The sequence below is a fragment of the Salvelinus namaycush genome, chromosome 3, assembly GCF_016432855.1.
Source record: "Salvelinus namaycush isolate Seneca chromosome 3, SaNama_1.0, whole genome shotgun sequence".
Lineage (NCBI taxonomy): Eukaryota > Metazoa > Chordata > Actinopteri > Salmoniformes > Salmonidae > Salvelinus > Salvelinus namaycush.
The window spans coordinates 33934423-33955874 of record NC_052309.1 but is presented as its reverse complement, the minus strand read 5'-3'; the positions used below and the strand labels follow the sequence as shown (position 1 = coordinate 33955874).

The following is a 21452-nucleotide window of genomic DNA, read 5'->3' as shown; positions in this document are numbered from 1 at the left end:
CCATCTCTGGGGAACCAGCCAGTACCAGACAAAGTAGAAAACAATAACAGCAATTAAATATTGGGCTGTTTTTATCAGAGAGCAAGTTATGAAGAGGATTAATGAGAATGTAGTTTGTCAAAGTGTAAAAAATATGACTTTGGTCCAGCATTATGTTCCAACCCCAGATTATTGTGTGTGTAATAATCGAAGCCCCCTCTCTACTGTTAGTTAGATCCCATTCCTATAGGCTATATTGTTCAGAAATAAATGATTTGACTTGTCATTTCCCTGGTCTTTGTCAGGTCAGGCCAGGTCAGATCACGGTATAGTGCTGACTTCTGACGGTGTAGGCTAGTGATCACTCTGAGGCGCTAGGACCCAGCAGTGTTTTTTAGAGACCGGTGAAAATCGCACTAGGACCACGCGGCTAGCGAGGCAATAGCGCTGCTTTGTCTTTGTTCCTCCACTCAGAATCTCTCCCCGTCTCTCTCTATCCTTCCTCTACTTCCATTACAGTATTACACCGGTCTGGATGATTGCAGAGACAGCAACATGGCTGTGAATCTCAGCAAGAACCGACTGGCCCTTCTAACAGCCTACCAGGATGTTATCAACGAGACCTCGTCCACCGACTGGTAAGTCAATTGAACATCCCTTCTCTGTCACGGCTCATTGGCTTTAAGTGTTTTTATTGCGGGGTTTAATAGTTGAGCGGCGGGGTAAAGGTTACTATGTAAGGATTCATGGTGTATGTTGATACATTTTCAAGTGGAAAGGTTGCAATATAACGGGTCCATTCCAAAGCTGTCAGATTAATCGGTTCAGGCCATGGGAAAATGTATTTTATACATTATTATTTTATAATGATGTATTTTAATTAAATCCCTCCAAGTGCTGAAATGTGCAACTGTTCAGAGCATACCAATTGACACCGGTCCCTGCTCCTAGTTCAGAAAATCAGCAGGCAATGTACTCAATTAGCAAATATTGAGAAGGAAGGAAGGAGGGGGGATTCATTGTTTGTTATTGACTAGTTTTTACTTTGGACCACTGTCTTTTTGACTGTCCCAGCCACTTTGCGTTGTGGGGAGCCTCTGAAAAGGTTACATGTTGAGAACATCTCAGTTCTTTCCCCTTTTGCAAAAGCATACCGTTCTCTCTATTTGTACATCTCAATTTGCACATAGCATATGTAGCGTTCTTGCATCTCAACGAGCGAGTGTAGAGACGAGAGGAGCAAGGCGATAAGTGTCAATCTATCAACGCTCAATGTGACCGGCCCTGCTTCCTCTCATTATACGCGATGTAACTGCTCGTTTGTCCCTGTTAGGAGGGAAATGTTTGTAAATGGGATGGAGTATGAACTCAGCCTACTGAGTGAGCGAAGGTCCCGTGTGTTTTATCCACACATTCCATCCGGCCTTGTGTCAATGCGGAGGCGTTTGTCTTCCCTTTGTGTGGAAATGGATACACAGTGGTAAGTGGAATATCTTTAGACTTACAAAACCAGCTGGACTTACTTGGCTATGGCAGCAAGAGTGAGACATTCTGAAAGGCTGCACCCAATGAAGTCCATTGATGATTATATCATCTCTCTCTTTTGAAGAGGGTAGGCTATAATATGAGTAGGCATTGGGCTCAACTCTAAGCTAAACTGCTTACGTTATCATATTTTCCAACTAGGAAGATAACGGCTGTCTTTCTAGGAAAGACATACAAAAACAATTTTCAGAGCATGTGTCTTTTTTCTATTGACTTATACAGAGTGAACTGATTGAATCATCGACAACATATCTGCTTTGTATCTCTTCATGTATAAACGATGCCTGACCTAATGTGTATCTGGTTGAAAGAAACAAATCAATACTAAATCAGTCTGTAGCCAGTGGCGTAGCCCAGTCTTCACGCAAGCCCCCAACCCTCCCCCCTGTTTTTTGCCATGGGGCAGAGAAAAAATGTAGAGTTTTTAGTGCTCAGGGATTGTTAAAAGAAGGGACTATCTCAAATATTTGTCTTAATATTAACAAAATTTGAAATATACTGTATATTTTGATAGATGATGCTTTGGTCTATCACACCATGTAAAGGAACCACCTAATTTGTAGTTATTTTTCATAAAATGCACATGACTGGATTTATGTCAACTCTGTGAGACACCATAACAGGTATTCTATTTGTACAATTTATTGTCCAACAAGTGTTTAAAGGTCTTGATTGGTTATTTCTAACATTAGATTAATCAAATATGTAATACAAATCTCAATTTATTTTTGTTTTGTAGCACTATATAATGCTCCAGGGCTAATTTCGTTAGCATTTTGGCATGTTTTTCTAGATTTAGAACCAAAAACATTTAACTCAAACATTATCCCTTCAATTGTTTAAGCATCTATTGCAGAACAGTGATTACACTATTTTTTTTCAGATCTTAAGGGGGGCTACCATCAGTGACAGTTGACAAGCCACTGACTGACTTGACAATTAAGATACTCAAAACAGACAAAAATAAAAGTTTAATACAAACATTTGTATAAGGAAAATTATTATTTTGGAAATCCTCAATAAAAACAACCATTCTATCAGATCTTTCAGCATGTTTTTTACGAAGTTTGCAAAATAAATGTTTTCTTCATTCAAGTGGTATACACACTAGCCATTAGAATTTTTCTTCAGTTGCTTTATGACACTATTACCTAATATAAATGTAACATTTTAACCAAAATTCATATCATGCAAATGGAGTTGACACTTTATGATTGTGACCATGGTGACTCCAATATTGTTTAAATCTATCAAAAGTATTGAACTTTACAGACCATGAGTGCTCTTGTTGCACTACATGTAATGAGGACATGAATAAGGGGTCCTTATGGTGTAGCTGACTCTGCTCATCCCTGATTCATTTAGGATTTTTAACATTTGATAAGAGTAAACCAAAATAAATGGAAAACATTTTTCAGTTAAAGCTGCAATATGTCACTTTTTGAGCGACCTGACCAAATTCACATAGAAATGCGAGTTATAGATGTCATTTTTTTTATTGAAGGCAAGTCTAAGAAGCCGTAGATATGTTCTACTTCTTTGCTTCCCATTCTTAAGTTTTGTTTTTACGTCTTTTACTTTTGGTTTTGTACACCAGCTTCAAACAGCTGAAAATACAATACTTAGGGTTAAGGAAAATATATTTACATTTGAGTCATTTTAGCAGACTCTCTTATCCAGAGTGACTTACAGTAGTGAGTGGATACATTTTTGTACTTTTCCCATATGGGTCCCCGTGGGAATCGAACCCACAACGCTGCCGTTGCAAGTGCCATGCTCTACCAACTGAGCCACAGCGATTTAGGTGGTACAATGGTTCTCTACACTATACTTGCTTGTTTTGTCACAAACAAAAATTGGGCAAACTATTAGAATTTTTGTAACCAGGAATTGGCGGAGCAATTTCTGCATTGTGCAATTTTCTTATATATACATACACACACACAAGGTGGAAATGTCAGTTGTGTGAAGTTATCTCCCAGTGTCTGGTGGAAAGCAGACTGAACCAGGTTTTCCTATAGGATTTTGCCTGCGCTTAGCTCCATTCCATACATTTTTGCCGAAAAGTACTGATAACAGGATGCATCCACCACTATGCTTGAAAATATGGAGAGTGGTACTCGGTAATGTGTTTATTGGATTTGCCCTAAACATAACACTTTGTATTCAGGAAAAATAAAGTTCATTTCTTTGCCACATATTTTGTACAGGCTTTCTCCTTTTCACTTTGTCATTTAGATTAGTATTGTGGAGTAACTACAATGTTGTTGATCCATCTTCAGTTTTCTGCTGTCACAGCCATTAAACTCTAACACGGAACCCAAACCGGCTGCGCGTGTGCGACATTGCGCATATATTTATTTGGTCCCCCCACACCAAACGTGATCACGACACGCATGTTAAAATATCCAAACAAACTCTGGACCAATTGTATTAATTTGGGGACAAGTCGAAAAGCATTAAACATTTATGGCAATTTAGCTAGTTAGCTTGCACTTGCTAGCTAATTTGTCCAATTTAGCTAGCTTGCTGTTGCTAGCTAATTTGTCCTGGGATATAAACATTGAGTTGTTATTTTACCTGAAATGCACAAGGTCCTCTACTCCGCCAATTAATCCACACATAAAACGGTCAACCGAATCGTTTCTAGTCATCTCTCTTCCTTCCAGGCCTTTTCTTCTCTTGACTTTATGTTGCGATTGGCAACTTTCATAAATTAGGTGCATTACCGCCACTGACCTCTTTCGGTCACCTACGTGGGTATAACCAATGAGGAGATGGCACGTGGGTACCTGCTTCTATAAACCAATGAGGAGATGGGAGAGGCAGGACTTGCAGTGCGATCTGCATCAGAAATAGAACTGATTTCTATGTTAGCCCTTAGCAACGCAGACGCTCGTTGGCGCGTGCGAGCAGTGTGGGTGCAATAATTGAATAACATAGATTTCTAAATTTATTTTGCAATGCGACGCGAGCGGTATGGGCAGCCTGTAACTGTTTTAAAGTCACCATTGGGCTCATGATGAAATCACTGAGCGGTTTCCTTCCTCTCTGGCAACTGAGTTAGGAAGGACACCTGTGTCTTTGTAGTGACTGGGTGTATTGATACATCATCCAAAGTGTCATTTTAATAACTTCCTCCTGCTCAAAGGGATATTCAATGTCTGTTTTTTTTGTTTTTACCAATAGGCATTGGAAAACCTCCCTTGTCTTTGTGGTGAAATCTGTGTTTGAAATTCACTGTTTGACTGAGGGACCTTACAGATAATTGTACATGTGGGGTACAGACATGCAGAAGTGATGAGAAAATCACTTATTATGTGACTTGTTAAGCACATTTTTATTCCTGGACCTATTTAAGCTTGCCATAAAAGGGGTTGAAAACTTATTGACTCGAGACATTTCAGCTTTTAATTTTTTATTAATATATTAATAAATCTAAATGTAAACCATTTTATATTCAGGCTGGAACACAACAAAATGTGGGAAAAGTCAAGGGTGTGAATACTTTCTGAAGGCACTGTATACAGCTTGTATGTGTGATGAAGACTTATTGAGGGAGGCATCCCCCCTCAATTGGTCTGTGTTATAGCCAGCCCAGTAGCCACACTGCCAGAGAAATGCACACCTATAGTTGAATATTACCCATGCTTTTTGTTCAAGTGGGTTTCACCAACATTATTGCCAAAGGTTAATATTTACTTTGGCTGTGTTTTTAAATGTCGCCAGGACCCATTTTATTTGCTTATTTATCAGATGGCAAAAAATTGCCTGATAATGCAAAGGGCCTCTGACTTGACCCCATTACTCACATTTGATCTGAGCAAAACAAAGACAAGGCTTTCAACCATCTCTGACCCTAAACAACCTCTATCCTTTCCCCTCTCTCCCTGTCTGAATCGTACCCCATCATCATCATCTATAACATGGCTGCCAGGGCCTCCTGGCACACAAGTATTTTTATTCACACAATCTCAAACACATGCACGTACACACTTACATGCACACACTGTAAATACCAGTCCATTTATCATACCCAATATCCTATGCCCTCAGCAATATGAGCCCTCTTCATGGGCTCTCAACACCCTAGAGACACCTGGGTGTCTTTCACATAATAGCAGTAATTGGTGGATTCACTGTGGGCTTTCTGTTCATATAATTGACCTTCCTGAGGTCCCTCTTTTCTCCAGTTGGGAGGAGAGTGGAGAAATTCTGCCCTACATGCACACACACACACCCCTCCCATCATGCCTTTAATAATTCTAACCAGTTCCCTGAAACCTGAATACAAAGATAGTTGTGTGGTGTGGGAGGTACAACAATCAAACACTGCTGGTAGCTACCTAATACAGGGTCAGAAGCCGCTATCTGTCTGATTGTGGCATGACAAGACATTTTTCAAAGCATTTCAAAGAAGGCAGACAAAGCCAAAGTGATAGCAAGCAGAAGGAACCCAGACAGATGATGGATGATATTGTCTTTGGGTTCAATGAGGGCCAGCCATAGCCTCAGTGACAGTAATGGCTAGAGCCTAGAGGACATTTGACAGGCTCTCCTTCAGAGTGCCCGCAAGAGAGAATTTAGTATTTTTGAACTTCACCACGAAGAGGTGAAGCACAGCTGGCTAGAATATCACAAGGCTTATCCAATATCAAACACACGTAGACATCTGGAATGTTCCATATAGAGTGCTGGCTGTTGCTGATTCGCTGGGCTCTATTGGTTTGACCCTTAGCCCTCTCAGAAAGCCATTACCTGACATGTTTCCTATTGGGTCGTTCCATGTAATTTCAGCAAGCTATGACACCCACCATCTGATTGTTCTGAAATTGTTTCTGTAGTTAGAAACGGATAAGATTAGCATTCTGGAAACATTATTTTGTCTGAAATTAACCTAATTGATTGCACCCAACCAAGCTGACCATTTTAAATGATAGAATTCATATAATATTAAGTAATTATAGGACTTAACATCCGATTTGGACCAAACTTTCTTTCAAACATTGAGTAAGACATGAGGAATCCAAAGAAGTGGTCAAATGCCACCCACAGACCCCTCACACCCCACCACAATCCCACACCAACAAAGAGTATATAGTATCAGACCCCCCCCCCCCCCCCCCCCCGTTCAGAGAAATGTGTCATTTGAAGTTGAGTTTACAGTATGTCCCACCCTACATCCTGATATTACCAGGTTCTGCCCACTAGACGGTCCTATTCCTGCTATTAGGGGATTATTTGTTAAAGGGATAGTTCACCCAAATTACACAAGTATATATTGGTTGTCTTACCCTCTAAGTAGTCCATTGACCAGGTATGAAAGGAACCCATGCTTTGGTTTTATTTACCTGGACACTTTCAAATGCTAACTTTTTAGCATTTATGGCACAAATCCAATGCAAGTCAATGGTACCTATATTGACATTTCCACTCTTCATATCCAATTCGTCATTGAGTTACACAATCAATTCTTAACTCCCTTGGAATTTGCCAAAAGGCACCCAAAGGACTCTCAAGACCATGAGAAACAAGATTCTCTGGTCTGATGAAACCAAGATTGTACTCTTTGGCCTGAATGCCAAGAGTCAGGTCTGGAGGAAACCTGGCACCATCCCTACGGTGAAGCATGGTGGTGGCAGCATCATGCTGTGGGGATGTTTTTCAGCGGCAGGGACTGGGAGACTAGTCAAGATCGAGGGAAAGATGAATGGAGCAAAGTACAAAGAGATCCTTGATGAAAACCTGCTCCAGAGCGCTCAGGGCCTCAGACTGGGGCGAAGGTTCACCTTCCAACACGACAACAACTCTAAGCACACAGCCAAGACAACGCAGGAGTGACTTTGGGACAAGTCTCTGAATGTCCTTGAGTAGCCCAGCCAGAGCCTGGACTTGTAGGATGGGACATCAACCCAACAACTTGAAGAAACAATCCTCTGAGCCGCAGCTCCATTCTACTTGTCAAACACTGAAAAACTGAAAATTTTTGCAGGAATCCTAATCTTATCTGAAATGATTTTAGAACAATCTGCGATGGTGGGTGTCAATCCTTTTTCTTGTGCTTTTTGAGGTGGAACGACCCTATTGATCCTGATGATGTGTTCCTGTGCCTATAGGGCTGCATTGATTAGGTTATCAACTACAGACAGACAGTTTGTCAAAGGTAACCTTAACATAGCAGGTGTAAAATAAGCCCCTGAAACTAGATCCCCTACTGGTCTTGACAAGGGGGGAAAAATGTTGGGAGGTTCTCTTCTGCACTTCAACCAATCCAGTAAATGTGGAGGAGGAGTTAAGATGGTGTCACCTTGTTAACATCCAAATGCAGAAGTCGTGTCACAGGGCTCTTTCCATTTCCCCTGAAAAGCGGAACATCTGGTTGTTGAGGACTCTGCCGAGGCTAGGTAAAAAGCAATCATTTTGATGGATACTCAGATTGGTTAGGTCCTGGTTGGTTGCTTAAGCAGAATGGCTTTGTTACAAATGTAGTGTCTTAGTATTTGAAGAGAAAGACTTCTAATTAATAAATTTTTCTATCTTATGCAATCCGTTTTAAATGTCTAGGTTTGGCCCCTGACTTCCAGAAGAAAAGCTTCTCCTGGAAGTCATGTGTGTCAGTCACCAGTAGGGCTGTGACTGTAGTTGAAAATCCGTGTAACTGACGGTTATGGGTGAAGACCTTTATGAAAATAAAGTAACCGTCAAAACTGTTTAAATAGGCCTACATACATTGAAGGATTTCTTTTTATTAACTTTATTTTCATGTAGATAAACTTCACTTAATAGTGTGATAGAGTTTTTTACTAATGATTATAAGCAATTATTTTGCTAAGTTAGTTTGTCTATTAAACTTTCTACATCTCTTTCCAACTTTCTTTTGATGCTCGAGCAGCTAATGCTAGATGCGTAGAACGCTACAGGCTAGAGTTCGATCGATTTAATCGGAATGGCCGATTTAATTAGGGCCGATTTCAAGTTTTCATGACAATCGGAAATTAAAATTTTATTTTTTAATTTTTTTTATATATCTTTTTTTACACCTTTAACTAGGCAAGTCAGTTAAGAACACAATCTTATGTTCAATGACGGCCTAGGAACGGTGGGTTAACTGCTTTGTTCAGAGGCAGAATGACAGTTTTACCTTGTCAGCTCAGGGATTCAATCTTGCAACCTTACGGTTAACTAGTCCAACGCTCTAACCACCTGCCTCACGAGGAGCCCGCCTGTTACGCAAATGCAGTAAGAAGCCAAGCTAAGTTGCTAGCTAGCATTAAACTTATCTTATAAAAAACAATCAATCATAATCACTAGTTATAACTACACATGGTTGATGATATTACTAGTTTATCTAGCGTGTCCTGCATTGCATATAATCGATGCGGTGCGCATTCGCGAAAAAGGACTGTTTTTGCTCCAACGTGTACCTAACCATAAACATGAATGCCTTTCTTAAAATCAATACACAGAAGTACATATTTTTAGACCTGCATATTTAGCTAAAAGAAATCCAGGTTAGCAGGCAATATTAACCAGGTGAAATTGTGTGACTTCTCTTGCGTTCATTGCACGCAGAGTCAGGGTATATGCAACAGTTTGGGCCGCCTGGCTCATTGCGAACTAATTTGCCAGAAGTTTACGTAATTATGACATAACATTGAAGGTTGTGCAATGTAACAGGAATATTTAGACTTATGGATGCCACCCGTTAGATAAAATACGGAACGGTTCCGTATTTCACTGAAAGAATACACTTTTTGTTTACTAGATGATAGTTTCCGGATTCGACCATATTAATGACCTAATGCTCGTATTTATGTGTGTTATTATGTTATAATTAAGTCTATGATTTGATAGAGCAGTCTGACTGAGCGATGGTAGGCACCAGCAAGCTCGTAAGCATTCATTCAAACAGTACTTTTGTGCGATTTGCCTGCAGCTCTTCGCAATGCTTCAAGCATTGCGCTGTTTATGACTTCAAGCCTATCAACTCCCGAGATTAGGGTGGTGTAACCGATGTGAAATGGCTAGCTAGTTAGCGGGATGCGCGCTAATAGCATTTCAAACGTCACTTGCTCTGAGACTTGGAGTAGTTGTTCCCCTTGCTCTGCTTCGAGGGTGGCTGTTGTCGATGTGTTCCTGGTTCGAGCCCAGGTAGCGGCGAGGAGAGGGATGGAAGCTATACTGTTACACTGGCAATACTAAAGTGCCTATAAGAACATCCAATAGTCAAAGGTATATTAAATACAAATCGTATAGAGAGAAATAGTCCTATAATTCCTATAATAACTACAACCTAAAACTTCTTACCTGGGAATATTGAAGACTCATGTTAAAAGGAACCACCAGCTTTCATATGTTCTCATGTTCTGAGCAAGGAACTTAAACGTTAGCTTTCTTACATGGCACATATTGCACTTTTACTTTCTTCTCCCAACACTTTTAGTTTTTGCATTATTTAAACCAAATTGAACATGTTTCATTATTTATTTGAGGCTAAATTGATTTTATTGATGTACTATATTAAGTTAAAATAAGTGTTCATTCAGTATTGTTGTAATTGTCATTATTACAAATAAAAATAAAAAATTGGCCAATTAATCGGTATCGGCTTTAATGGTCCTCCAATAATCGGTATCGGCGTTGAAAAATCATAATCGGTCGGCCTCTACTACAGGCTATGGCACTTCAATATAAAAATAGTTTGTGTGGACTTTCTTTTATACAATGCCTGTTTTTATTGCTTGCTCTTAAATAAATAAATTGGTATTTTTAAAAAGGTTGGCTGTATCTGACTTCATTAGTTATTGAACAGCAGTCGACAAGATTGTTCTGGCTCTGAGGCCTATAATGTGCTAATGTTTTGTCAAATGGACAATGCTCCAATCCTCTCCAACCTGTCATGGTATAATTTGATACAACATTTTTTTCTTAATAGATAGACTAATCAATTCTAATCAGTCCCGGTTCTGGCCGATATGCTGCCCTAGGCGCGTAAAAAAAAAAATGTGCCGCCCTCCTATCGCGGCAAAGTAGAATAGTAGCCTAGTGTAACAGTTTAACTTTACGTCCGTCCCCTCGCGAACCAGGGACCCTCTGCACACATCAACAACTGACACCCACGAAGCATCGTTACCCATCGCTCCACAAAGGCCGCGGCCCTTGTAGAGCAAGGGGAACCACTACTTCAAGGTTTCAGAGCAAGTGACGTCACCGACTGAAAGGCTGCTAGCGCGCACCACCGCTAACTAGCTAGCCATTTCACATCCGTTACACTAGGCTATACAGTATCGGCCCGCAATGCAGTTTCATGAATACCGATGTGGTAACCTACTGTTTGTAAAACAGGCAATTTACTGTTAATCTCTGTCATTTGGTTACATCGATTTCTGTTATGCATGTATTAATTTACTTTCTCATTCTCGAAATGGAAACATTGCAGAGTTCAAAACATGCTACACTTGTGAGAAACAAGTTGGGGTTTATTTCATACCATCATTTACGCGCTCCATGTGAACAATGAGCATGTGTCTGGTATCTCTGTCCTGTTAATGTTGACAGAGTGCGCGCGCCTGAGCACGCATAGAAAGCAGTACCTGCCTGGCCTGCTTCTCGCAAATGCCAATAAAAAGAAAAGGCAAAAGAACAGTCACTGGACAGAGATATGGCTTTTTCTTTGCAACTCTGCCGAGAAAGCCTGCGTCCCGGAGTCGCCTCTTCACTGTTGACCTTGAGACTGGTGTTTTGCGGGTACTATTGAATGAATTTGCAGTTTTCAGCTGTGTTAACATAATTGCAAAAGGCTTTTCTAATGATCAATTAGCCTTTTAAAATTATGAACTTGGATTAGCTAACACAACGTGCCATTGGAACACAGGAGTGATGGTTGCTGATAATGGGCCTCTAGATTTTCCATTAAAAATCTTCTAGCTACAATAGTCATTTACAACATTAACAATGTCTACACTGTTTTTCTGATCAATTTGATGTTATTTTAATGGACAAAACATTTGCTTAAATTTCAAAAACAAGGACATTTCTTAGTGACCCCAAACGTTTGAACAGTAGTGTATGGCACTGCCATCGAATGACCACAGCAGCAGGGTTTGTGATGTAATGCGAATATTTCAGTACAAGTGGGAGAAAGTCCGTTGGGTTTTGTTTGAATGATTTTGTGCGTTGAAATAGGATCCGTTTTAAACATTTGTATATGCAGAAAAGCAAACAGACAAGGTAGGCAAATATCTTGATCTTGACTCCATTAATGTTGTGGCAATACTAAAATGCGACAGATCCTCACCAACCTGACATTTTGTTGATTTAACGTTTAAAGTAATAACCTGAATAATACAAGCTAAATGCCATGATAATAACGAAATGTAATGGCTTGTTTCAAGTAGGTTAAAAGCATATCCATGTAGACAAGTGTCCAAAAATAATTGAGTGCTTATGTAGCTTGACCTCTTCTTTCCTTTCCCACCCTCCCTGCCTCCCAGCCCTTCCTCCTCAACCTCTTGCCTCCTCCCATTTCCCCCCCCCCCCCCCCTCCTCTAATTCCTACCCACTGCTCTTCCTCCTCCTCCTCTGTGGGTCACTGGACCTCATTCATATAATTAGCAAGAAAAATCCCCGAAATGCTAATTTGAAATTCAATGTCATTTTGCAAGAATTCTGTTCCTGTCGAAGTGTTTTGGGGTTTCGAGTTCACTATGAAAGCACTACTACAATAAATACTATATAACCCTCCAGTTAAGGGACATTAGCATTTAAAATGTTTAAATTTGGTTTGGGAAAGCGTTTGCACTCCACTTGCACTTCTCACACCAAGAGGTTGGAGATTCATTTGGGTAGAAAAGAGAAGCTATGTAGTCAAGCCGCAGAAGAGCTGTCTTCCACTAACACGCACAATTCAAACCAAAGGCTGTCTACTTTTAAATTTTCCGTGCTCGATCACTTCTTTCAAGGTCACCGACAGGAATAATACGATGTTTTGGACCCTTTCACTGACTCTTTCATGGTCTAAGGCTTTGACTGCTCTGAGATCTCAAAGACAAACTGTAGAAATGTCCAACTATCATCCTCTGCAAATGGAGGACAGAGAGAGAAGGTTGCATTGGCTCTTGAAAGAGCTGAACCTCCCCTCTGAAAAAGAAATGATCCTTTCTTCAGGGGAGCCCAAAGCTAGAAAGCAGACATGAACAGACGCTTTTGGTTTGCTCAGCTCCTTCAGTCAGCCAGTCAGTCACTCGGCTCATCAAGGAAGGTAGAGAAACATCAGACAGCATTGAAACCCCCTGACACTGGAAACTCTACTGTTTGGCTCTCTGCTGCCAAGAAACGGCCTGAAAACCAGCGAGGGCAGTGGGAATCTGTGAAGTCGTGACCGATGGGCAGGTCACTTGTAAAATCACCCTGTTTTGAAGCCAATTAAACACACTGAATTACTAGTCTTATTCATTCAGACCTTCTTCACTCATCTCTTGATCGCTCCAAACGGACTGTGACGTGAAGTTTGCCAACCCTTTTTCCCCTTCTAGCACAGCTTTACATTAGTACAACTGGTGAGACCATGGTTGCAAATGTCACATCTCTTGGCCTTTGAATATTTGCTCATAAACCCAGAGGCATGACATTACTTTAGACAAACAGCTTGAGCGGAATGAAGAAGATATCTGTCGTGCTATCACAGGGTACAGTGCAGTATAGCAACAGTGATGTATTCTGGGAAAAATGTAATTATATGAAGTGTTTTCACCGTGGTCGTTGCTGACAGTGCGTCTGTCACCCTGTGTGCGGGGAGAAAGAGCCATATTGTGAGGGATATGGTCACATTTTCAGGGTCACAAGGTTGCTGGTTGAATAGAGGTCTGAATATGAGACTTGTAAGTCTGGACCTCGTGTGTGTGTGTGTGACCTCCCCGAACTGAGTTCTGATTCCGTAATGCCACTTTGAATGATGTGCTGTTGGGGTAGGCCATGTGTGGTAGAGGTAGTGCCTTCCAAACCAAAGTGCTGACCTGATTCCAATTTGGAATTCAATGCACATTTCCTGCTACTATCCCCCCCCCCCCCCTTTTCCATTCTGACCTTGAGTTTAATTCACTGACTAGTCTTTTACAGACGGTGGGCATTAAGTGTGTCTGTACATACAAAACAAACACGTCCAGATTTTATGACTACAGCTCAGTATGTTTGCTGAAACCTGATCATATACAGCAAGGAGACAAATACATCATTGAAACGTATTGTCTTCAGGGAGTCTCTCGTGAAGAGATTCATAGCCATAGCGAGTCTTTTGCTCCTCCACACCACGATCCCCCGCAACCTCTGGACCCTACAGAGAAAGAAATCCTCACTGTGGAAATGGATTCCTGTATAATAAATCCTAGAATTCCTTCCCTTTCAGAACAATACCGTGGTGAAAATGCAGATTATTTGGCACTTGGGTGTACTGTCAGTTGGCCAACGACCAGAGCGTGTGAGACAGTAACAATAATCCTGTCGTTGTAGTGTGTGGGTGTTTTGGCACAGCCTCAGTCGTTGAAACTAGACTGTTATTCTGCTGTTTATTGTGATTATGAACATGCCACCGTCCAATGACAGCGAAATCAGAAACTAAAGCCATAATAACACTGACTAGTGTTTTAATGTTGTGAAGGAACAGGGCTTGAGAATCCTTCACAATGGGTTGATGACTGAACTATGAATATTTAGCAGGTTTCTTTGTACATCATTATCTGATGAATGCACTTTTGTCCCAAAGGAAAGTATGTAAAGGATTCTGGTCCCCTCTAAAGTGTTCAAATAAACACTTCCCTTTCAGTATCATCAGGACCTTTCATCTTGGTGAGAGGAATGTTTTGCTAACCGTCTGCGCCAGCTAGCATTACTCGTCCCAAATGGAATTACTCCTCTCAGGCGTCTCGTATGCGGAACACAGCAGCAGTCAGCTCAACTGCAGCATCGTCATCCCATCAGAGCACATCTGGCAGTGCCCTCTCTCTCGCTCCAGCAACCGTGGCTATTTCTGATGCTAACAGGCTTTAGCGTAAATAACGAAGTGACTAGCTAGCATATCTATCCATCACCAGCCCAGCATGCTAGCACGCTCGCTGACATCTTCCCTCATGACCCTCCACCCACCCCCACTCCACTTCAACCCCTTGTGAGTTCCTCCCCCCCACCCCCCTCACAACCAGCTTTAGTTCCTACCCCACGCCTAGCCCTCAGACTGGACTTCAGTTGGGCTTGATAATCAGCTGTGTCGAAGTAATCAGCCCGCTAATCCCCCAACAGTAAACAGCATATCTCCAACTTTAAACATCTCACCCCCTAGATGAGCCTAGCTGTGCGAGTAGTTTTGGCATAACAAAAACAAACGGCAGTGTGGTCTTATCAGAGAGCTGCTTCCCCCTGCCTGCCAAAGTACAGCCCGCTTCGCTCCAGGCCTCTGCAGTGGTCCTGCTGAGTTGCGCTTATGAAAACTAGAACCTGATGAAATATCAACAAAAAGGCTTTCTTCAGGCCTTCGACAAACTACTACAAGGTGGTGAAATCAAAGCAGAAGACTGTGGCCTTTGTGTGCTTTGGTTGGCGGCAGTTTGAAGTGTGTGTCTCCTTTCTCACACTGATTCAGGTGGATCCCAGCGCACTCTGTCCCAATGGGACTTCCTGTCAGGAAACACTCCTTCTAAAATAGGCCCAGCAGCTAGAAGCTTCCCCCAGGTGGTGGCTGTGGCATCTTCTGTGTTACTATGCTCTTTGTCTCCAGTCTCGTTTCTCCTGGCACTACCTCCTTCCTTCCTGCATATCTTTCCTTCTGAACGGAAGACACTGCTTAGCAGGGATATGGAGGCTATCCCCAGTCAAGGCTATTCATTGACTTTGCAATTTCCACTTTTTACTATAATTACTATTTCCTGTGTTCAGTTTAGTTCCAGAGACTTTTTCTGTGCTCTCTTTTCTACAATGGTATAGTCACAGAATACCGACGAGGCACTCTTTTGCCTCTTCCTCCATATGCATGGAATTGATTAGGCCGTTATAAAACAGTTCCCAAATTGTTGAACTGTAGAAATAGGAGGCAAAGCTTGTTTCCAAGGCACATCCTGTGGTTGTGTGTGCGTGTGCTGAAGCTGGTTTCTAAGACGACACCTCTTTAAGCCTCTGACAGGGAGGCTGGAAATTGTGCAGTCAGGACCTACAGCTTCCATTTACATGATCATATAATGTAAGACTTCACCCAGGGGTATGTGTTATCATGGTTAATGTAGGAGGACATCTTATGCTCTCTGGTCAGATAGTGTTTAGTCAGGTGATGACTGGTCAGTAGCATAGGTCAATGGTCATCTTTCAATTATGTTTCAATTGCTATGTCACTGTAATGAGTGATTATAACAAGATTGTCAAATATGTTCTTTATATACTGTGGGTCAAATGATTGACACCCTTGACAAAGATGAGCAAGAATGACTATCAAATAATTCAAATACTGAGCTATATTGTATGCTAAAAGAAATGAGGAAATTATATTTTATACTAATGCAATTGCTCAAAGAAAGATTTAGTTCTAGTATATTTTTTCTCTCAAAAAAGTAGCGGTCAAAATGATTGACTCCCCTAAAGAGTCTTTTAAATAAAGTAGTCCCATATTCCTAGAATGCAATGACTACATCAAGCTTGTTGGATGCATTTGCAGTTTTTTTTGGTTGTGTTTCAGACTGTTTTGTGAACATAAAAAAATGAATGGGAAATGTGGAATCACCTTTATTGTAAATAGGAATATAATATGATTCTAATCACTTCTATATTAATGTGGATGCTACGATGATTACGTATAATCCTGAATGAATCGTGAATAATGATGAGTGAGAAAGTTAGAGGGTCAAAGACCAAACCTAAGACAACTGGCTACTAGAACTAAACCGCTAGACATGGGGCAATGTAATTTGGTATGTAAACCTTGTGTATATGTCCTTAAGATGTGTGAATATAAAGTCACTGCAGCCTTAGATGTCTGGTTCAAGTCCAGTTGGTGGCACTATAGATGTTGTTGGCACCAGTGGCACTATATGATACTAGAGCAATAACTATTGATCAAGTGAACATTGTCTCATGCAAATTAATGTTAGATTTAAATGATGCAGACAAACAATGTGAAATATTGTGATAGTGCCTGCTTTGTTATCCAACTGATCTTGTGTCCTTTCTGTCATCCTGTGAACCCCGTTCATTGCTGTTCGCAGCTATATTATTATTTAGCGATTTAAGGTGAAGCGTTTGAATGAAATATAGGCCTACTTCTATATTCTTATATTCTAAAGTATTTTTACGTTCATCAGCCTTATACTTTCCGATGCTCCTGCTAGGTCGATATTTCATTGTCTGGTATCATAATTACTTGACACTATAACAGCAGTTTATTATTGTGAGTTTTTGGTTGCAAGCAAGTTTGCTTTAAAGTAACACTCCGGTGTTTCCAGATTCCTATGAAATATGACCTATAATTACTTACAATATGAATTAAATAGTTTTCCTTTCAAAAATTTTAGTATGTTAAAAATCAGGTTTTCTGTGTTGGAATGGTGGGGGCAAACCCTAACAACAGAATGGTGTGGGTGTATACCGGTTATAAAAAATATTAATGCGAGTAGTCAGCTGATTGGCCAGCTCATCCTCCTCAGGAGTATAACATCATACTCTGAGGAAATAGCAAGCTTTAAAAAATCCAGCTATAATGCAGGGCTACATTCTGCCTGTTGGTTGCAATGCACACAGTGTGTTTTTAAAGAGGTCTGTGCTAAAACAATGAGTGTCTGTCCAGGTGACCTCCCAGGGGCCTCATTTATTAAAGGTGTATGCGCACAAAATAACTCTAAACCTTGCATCTATTGATAAACAAAATATTGAACATCAATTCATATTTTCCATAGATGTGTGCTGTTGCATTTACTGAAATTGTTTGAATAGACAAACAAACTTGCAGAATGCATTGTCAGTGTTTTTGGCAATCGCTATAGACAGGATGTTTAAAAAAATTAAATAAAAATTACTGAAAGTTTCTAACATTCTGCCCACGTCTCTACTTAAATGTGATCAAATTATTATTCTTTTTTTGAAACTCTCATGGACCAGTTACATCTCCAAATGAGTTTTACATTTTTTCTATTAAAGGTAATTGGAGGACGTTTTCATAGCGGGGTTGTAATGTTCGTTCACAAGTGTCCAAATATAGTATGGCTCTGATTTTATCAATGATAACACGCACAGACTGCCCTGGTTGGAGCTGCACCAGAAAAAGCCAACGCAATGCCACGCAACTTAAGAAACAATCAAAGCTGAATTATTCATTTAAAGCGCAACGGTTCTGCTTGCTAGCCTGAAGTCAATTATTTATTCCACGTTTATGGTTTGCCATAAATGATGAAACATAGTCATGGCATGTTAATGGTGATGTCAAGCAGAGAGAACAGTGGTCCAAGACGCAATGAAGAAGTATTCTTTAGTCGAAGACGATGGGGGGGTGCTGAGCTGACATGGAATTGTTTTAAGATGGTCATACTATGGATCATTTAGCTATTTGATGAGGCAAAAGGGATAAAAAAGTGTCTTTTGTACCAGTCAAAAGTTTGGACACCTACTCATTCCAGGGTTTTTCTTTATTTTTACTATTTTCTACATTGTAGAATAATAGTGAAGACATCAACACTATGAAATAACACATGGATTCATGTAGTAACCAAAAAAAGTGTTAAACAAATCAAAATATATTTAATATTTGAGGTTCTTCAAAGTAACCATCCTTTGCCTTGATGACATTATTTCATAGATTTAGCACAAACGGTTCGGACGATACCAAACAAAGTTGGCACTTCGACGGTACCGATTTCAGACCAGTCTCCTGACATTCTTGGGGGTCGTAGAGCAAAACAAAGAACACCGTCGTGTTTGTGAGAATCCCCCCCTTTCCATAGAGTGGTCATAATAGTTTGTAGGTCAAATCGGATGCTACAGATGTTTTCGTGAGGAGACCGATTTTTCAGGCTGTCTCATAGCTCTGCCACCTTTCACCGCAGATGTGGAAGTGCCACACTGGTGGTGCGGTGGATTGAGACACATCCAATGCAAACAAACTGAGATCTAGCTAAATCTCAGACTCACACTCACAAATTTTTTAAATGTGACTTCTAATGACACACGGGTGCGTCAATCAAATCTAGGGGGTTAAAATACAGTTGTTACATGCAGTATTTATGCAAAACGCTATCATAGATCCTGAAATGGACAAAAATTACTTATTTGAAATTCATGATAGAAAAAGTGCCTAACGTTAGTTAGCAATTGCGCTAATGCTAGTGAGCAACTTCCTTCAAACTGTACGCATAGACATAAATGGCCACATTATCTGTGTTTGAACTGCGCTGTAAATTGTGTGGTAAGCACAAAGTAAGTTATTTGTGATAGTGGGTTGATTTATTTGGCATGGAATTACTATTGATAACTTAGTCATACATATCTGCAGTTTGTCAGTTTGTTTTACATTTTGAGTTTATGGTACTGTACATTGTGAGTAGTAGTAGCATTCTTTTCGCCCTTCCAATAGTACCCACATGCATCCGTTCATATATATATATATACACTGCTCAAAAAAATAAAGGGAACACTTAAACAACACAATGTAACTCCAAGTCAATCACACTTCTGTGAAATCAAACTGTCCACTTAGGAAGCAACACTGATTGACAAATTTCACATGCTGTTGTGCAAATGGAATAGACAAAAGGTGTAAATTATAGGCAATTAGTAAGACACCCCCAAAAAAGGAATGGTTCTGCAGGTGGTGACCACAGACCACTTCTCAGTTCATATGCTTCCTGGCTGATGTTTTGGTCACTTTTGAATGCTGGCGGTGCTTTCACTCTAGTGGTAGCATGAGACGGAGTCTACAACCCACACAAGTGGCTCAGGTAGTGCAGCTCATCCAGGATGGCACATCAATGCGAGATGTGGCAAGAAGGTTTGCTGTGTCTGTCAGCGTAGTGTCCAGAGCATGGAGGCGCTACCAGGAGACAGGCCAGTACATCAGGAGACGTGGAGGAGGCCGTAGGAGGGCAACAACCCAGCAGCAGGACCGCTACCTCCGCCTTTGTGCAAGGAGGAGCACTGCCAGAGCCCTGCAAAATGACCTCCAGCAGGCCACAAATGTGCATGTGTCTGCTCAAACGGTCAGAAACAGATTCCATGAGGGTGGTATGAGGGCCCGACGTCCAAAGGTGGGGGTTGCGCTTACAGCCCAACACCGTGCAGGACGTTTGGCATTTGCCAGAGAACACCAAGATTGGCAAATTCGCCACTGGCGCCCTGTGCTCTTCACAGATGAAAGCAGGTTCACACTGAGCACATGAGCACATGTGACAGACGTGACAGAGTCTGGAGACGCCGTGGAGAATGTTCTGCTGCCTGCAACATCCTCCAGCATGACCGGTTTGGCGGTGGGTCAGTCATGGTGTGGGGTGGCATTTCTTTGTGGGGCCGCACAGCCCTCCATGTGCTCTCCAGAGGTAGCCTGACTGACATTAGGTACCGAGATGAGATCCTCAGAGCCCTTGTGAGACCATATGCTGACACATGCACATTTGTGGCCTGCTGGAGGTCATTTTGCAGGGCTCTGGCAGTGCTCCTCCTGCTCAAAGGCGGAGGTAGCGGTCCTGCTGCTGGGTTGTTGCCCTCCTACGGCCTCCTCCACGTCTCCTGATGTACTGGCCTGTCTCCTGGTAGCGCCTCCATGCTCTGGACACTACGTTGACAGAGACAGCAAACCTTCTTGCCACAGCTCGCATTGATGTGCCATCCTGGATGAGCTGCACTACCTGAGCCAATTGTGTGGGTTGTAGACTCCGTCTCATGCTACCACTAGAGTGAGAGCACCGCCAGCATTTAAAAGTGACCAAAACATCAGCCAGGAAGCATAGGAACTGAAGTGGTCTGTGGTCACCACCTACAGAATCACTCCTTTATTGGGGGTGTCTTGCTAATTGCCTATAATTTCCACCTTTTGTCTATTCCATTTGCACAACAGCATGTGAAATGTATTGTCAATCAGTGTTGCTTCCTAAGTGGACAGTTTGATTTCACAGAAGTGTGATTGACTTGGAGTTACATTGTCTTGTTTAAGTGTTCCCTTTATTTTTTTGAGCAGTGTATATATACACACACACACACACACACAGTTGAAGTCGGAAGTTTACATACATCTTAGCCAAATACATTTAATCCTAGTGTAAATTCCCTGGCTTAGGTCAGTTAGGATCACCACTTTATTTTAAGAATGTGAAATGTCAGAATAATAGTAGTGAGAAATTATTTATTTCAGCTTTTATTTCTTTCATCACATTCCCAGTGGGTCAGAAGTTTACATACACTCATTTAGTATTTGGTAGCATTGCCTTTAAATTGTTTAACTGGGGTCAAACGTTTCGGGTAGCCTTCCACAACCTTCCCACAATAAGTTGGGTGAATTTTGGCCCGTTCCTCCTGACAGAGCTGGTGTAACTGAGTCAGGTTTGTAGGCCTCCTTGCTCGCACACGCTTTTTCACTTCTGCCCACAAATTTTCGAAAGGATTGAGGTCAGGGCTTTGTGATGGCCACTCCAATACCTTGACTTTGTTGTCAGCCATTTTGCCACAACTTTGGAAGAATGCTTGGGGTCATTGTCCATTTGGAAGACCCATTTGCGACCAAGCTTTAACTTCCTGACTGATGTCTTGAGATGTTGCTTCAATATATCCACATAATTTTCCTCCCTCATGATGACATTTATTTTGTGAAGTGCACCAATCCCTCCTGCAGCAAAGCACCCCCACAACATGATGCTGCCACCCCTGTGCTTCACGGTTGGGATGATGTTCTTCGGCTTGCAAGCCTCCCCCTT

General features: G+C 41.3%; 1 protein-coding gene across 2 annotated transcripts in view; it reads left to right on the top strand.

Annotated features, from left to right (window-relative positions):
* Positions 1-476: 476 nt before the first annotated feature.
* LOC120030532 (drebrin-like) overlaps positions 477-21452 on the top strand; it is a 93647-nt gene continuing 72671 nt past the window's right edge. For both annotated transcript variants that reach the window (XM_038975950.1, XM_038975943.1), the window contains exon 1: positions 477-617. In XM_038975950.1, the coding sequence (XP_038831878.1) occupies positions 535-617 (83 nt within the window). In that variant the 5' untranslated portion in view covers positions 477-534. The remainder of the gene's footprint in view (positions 618-21452) is intronic.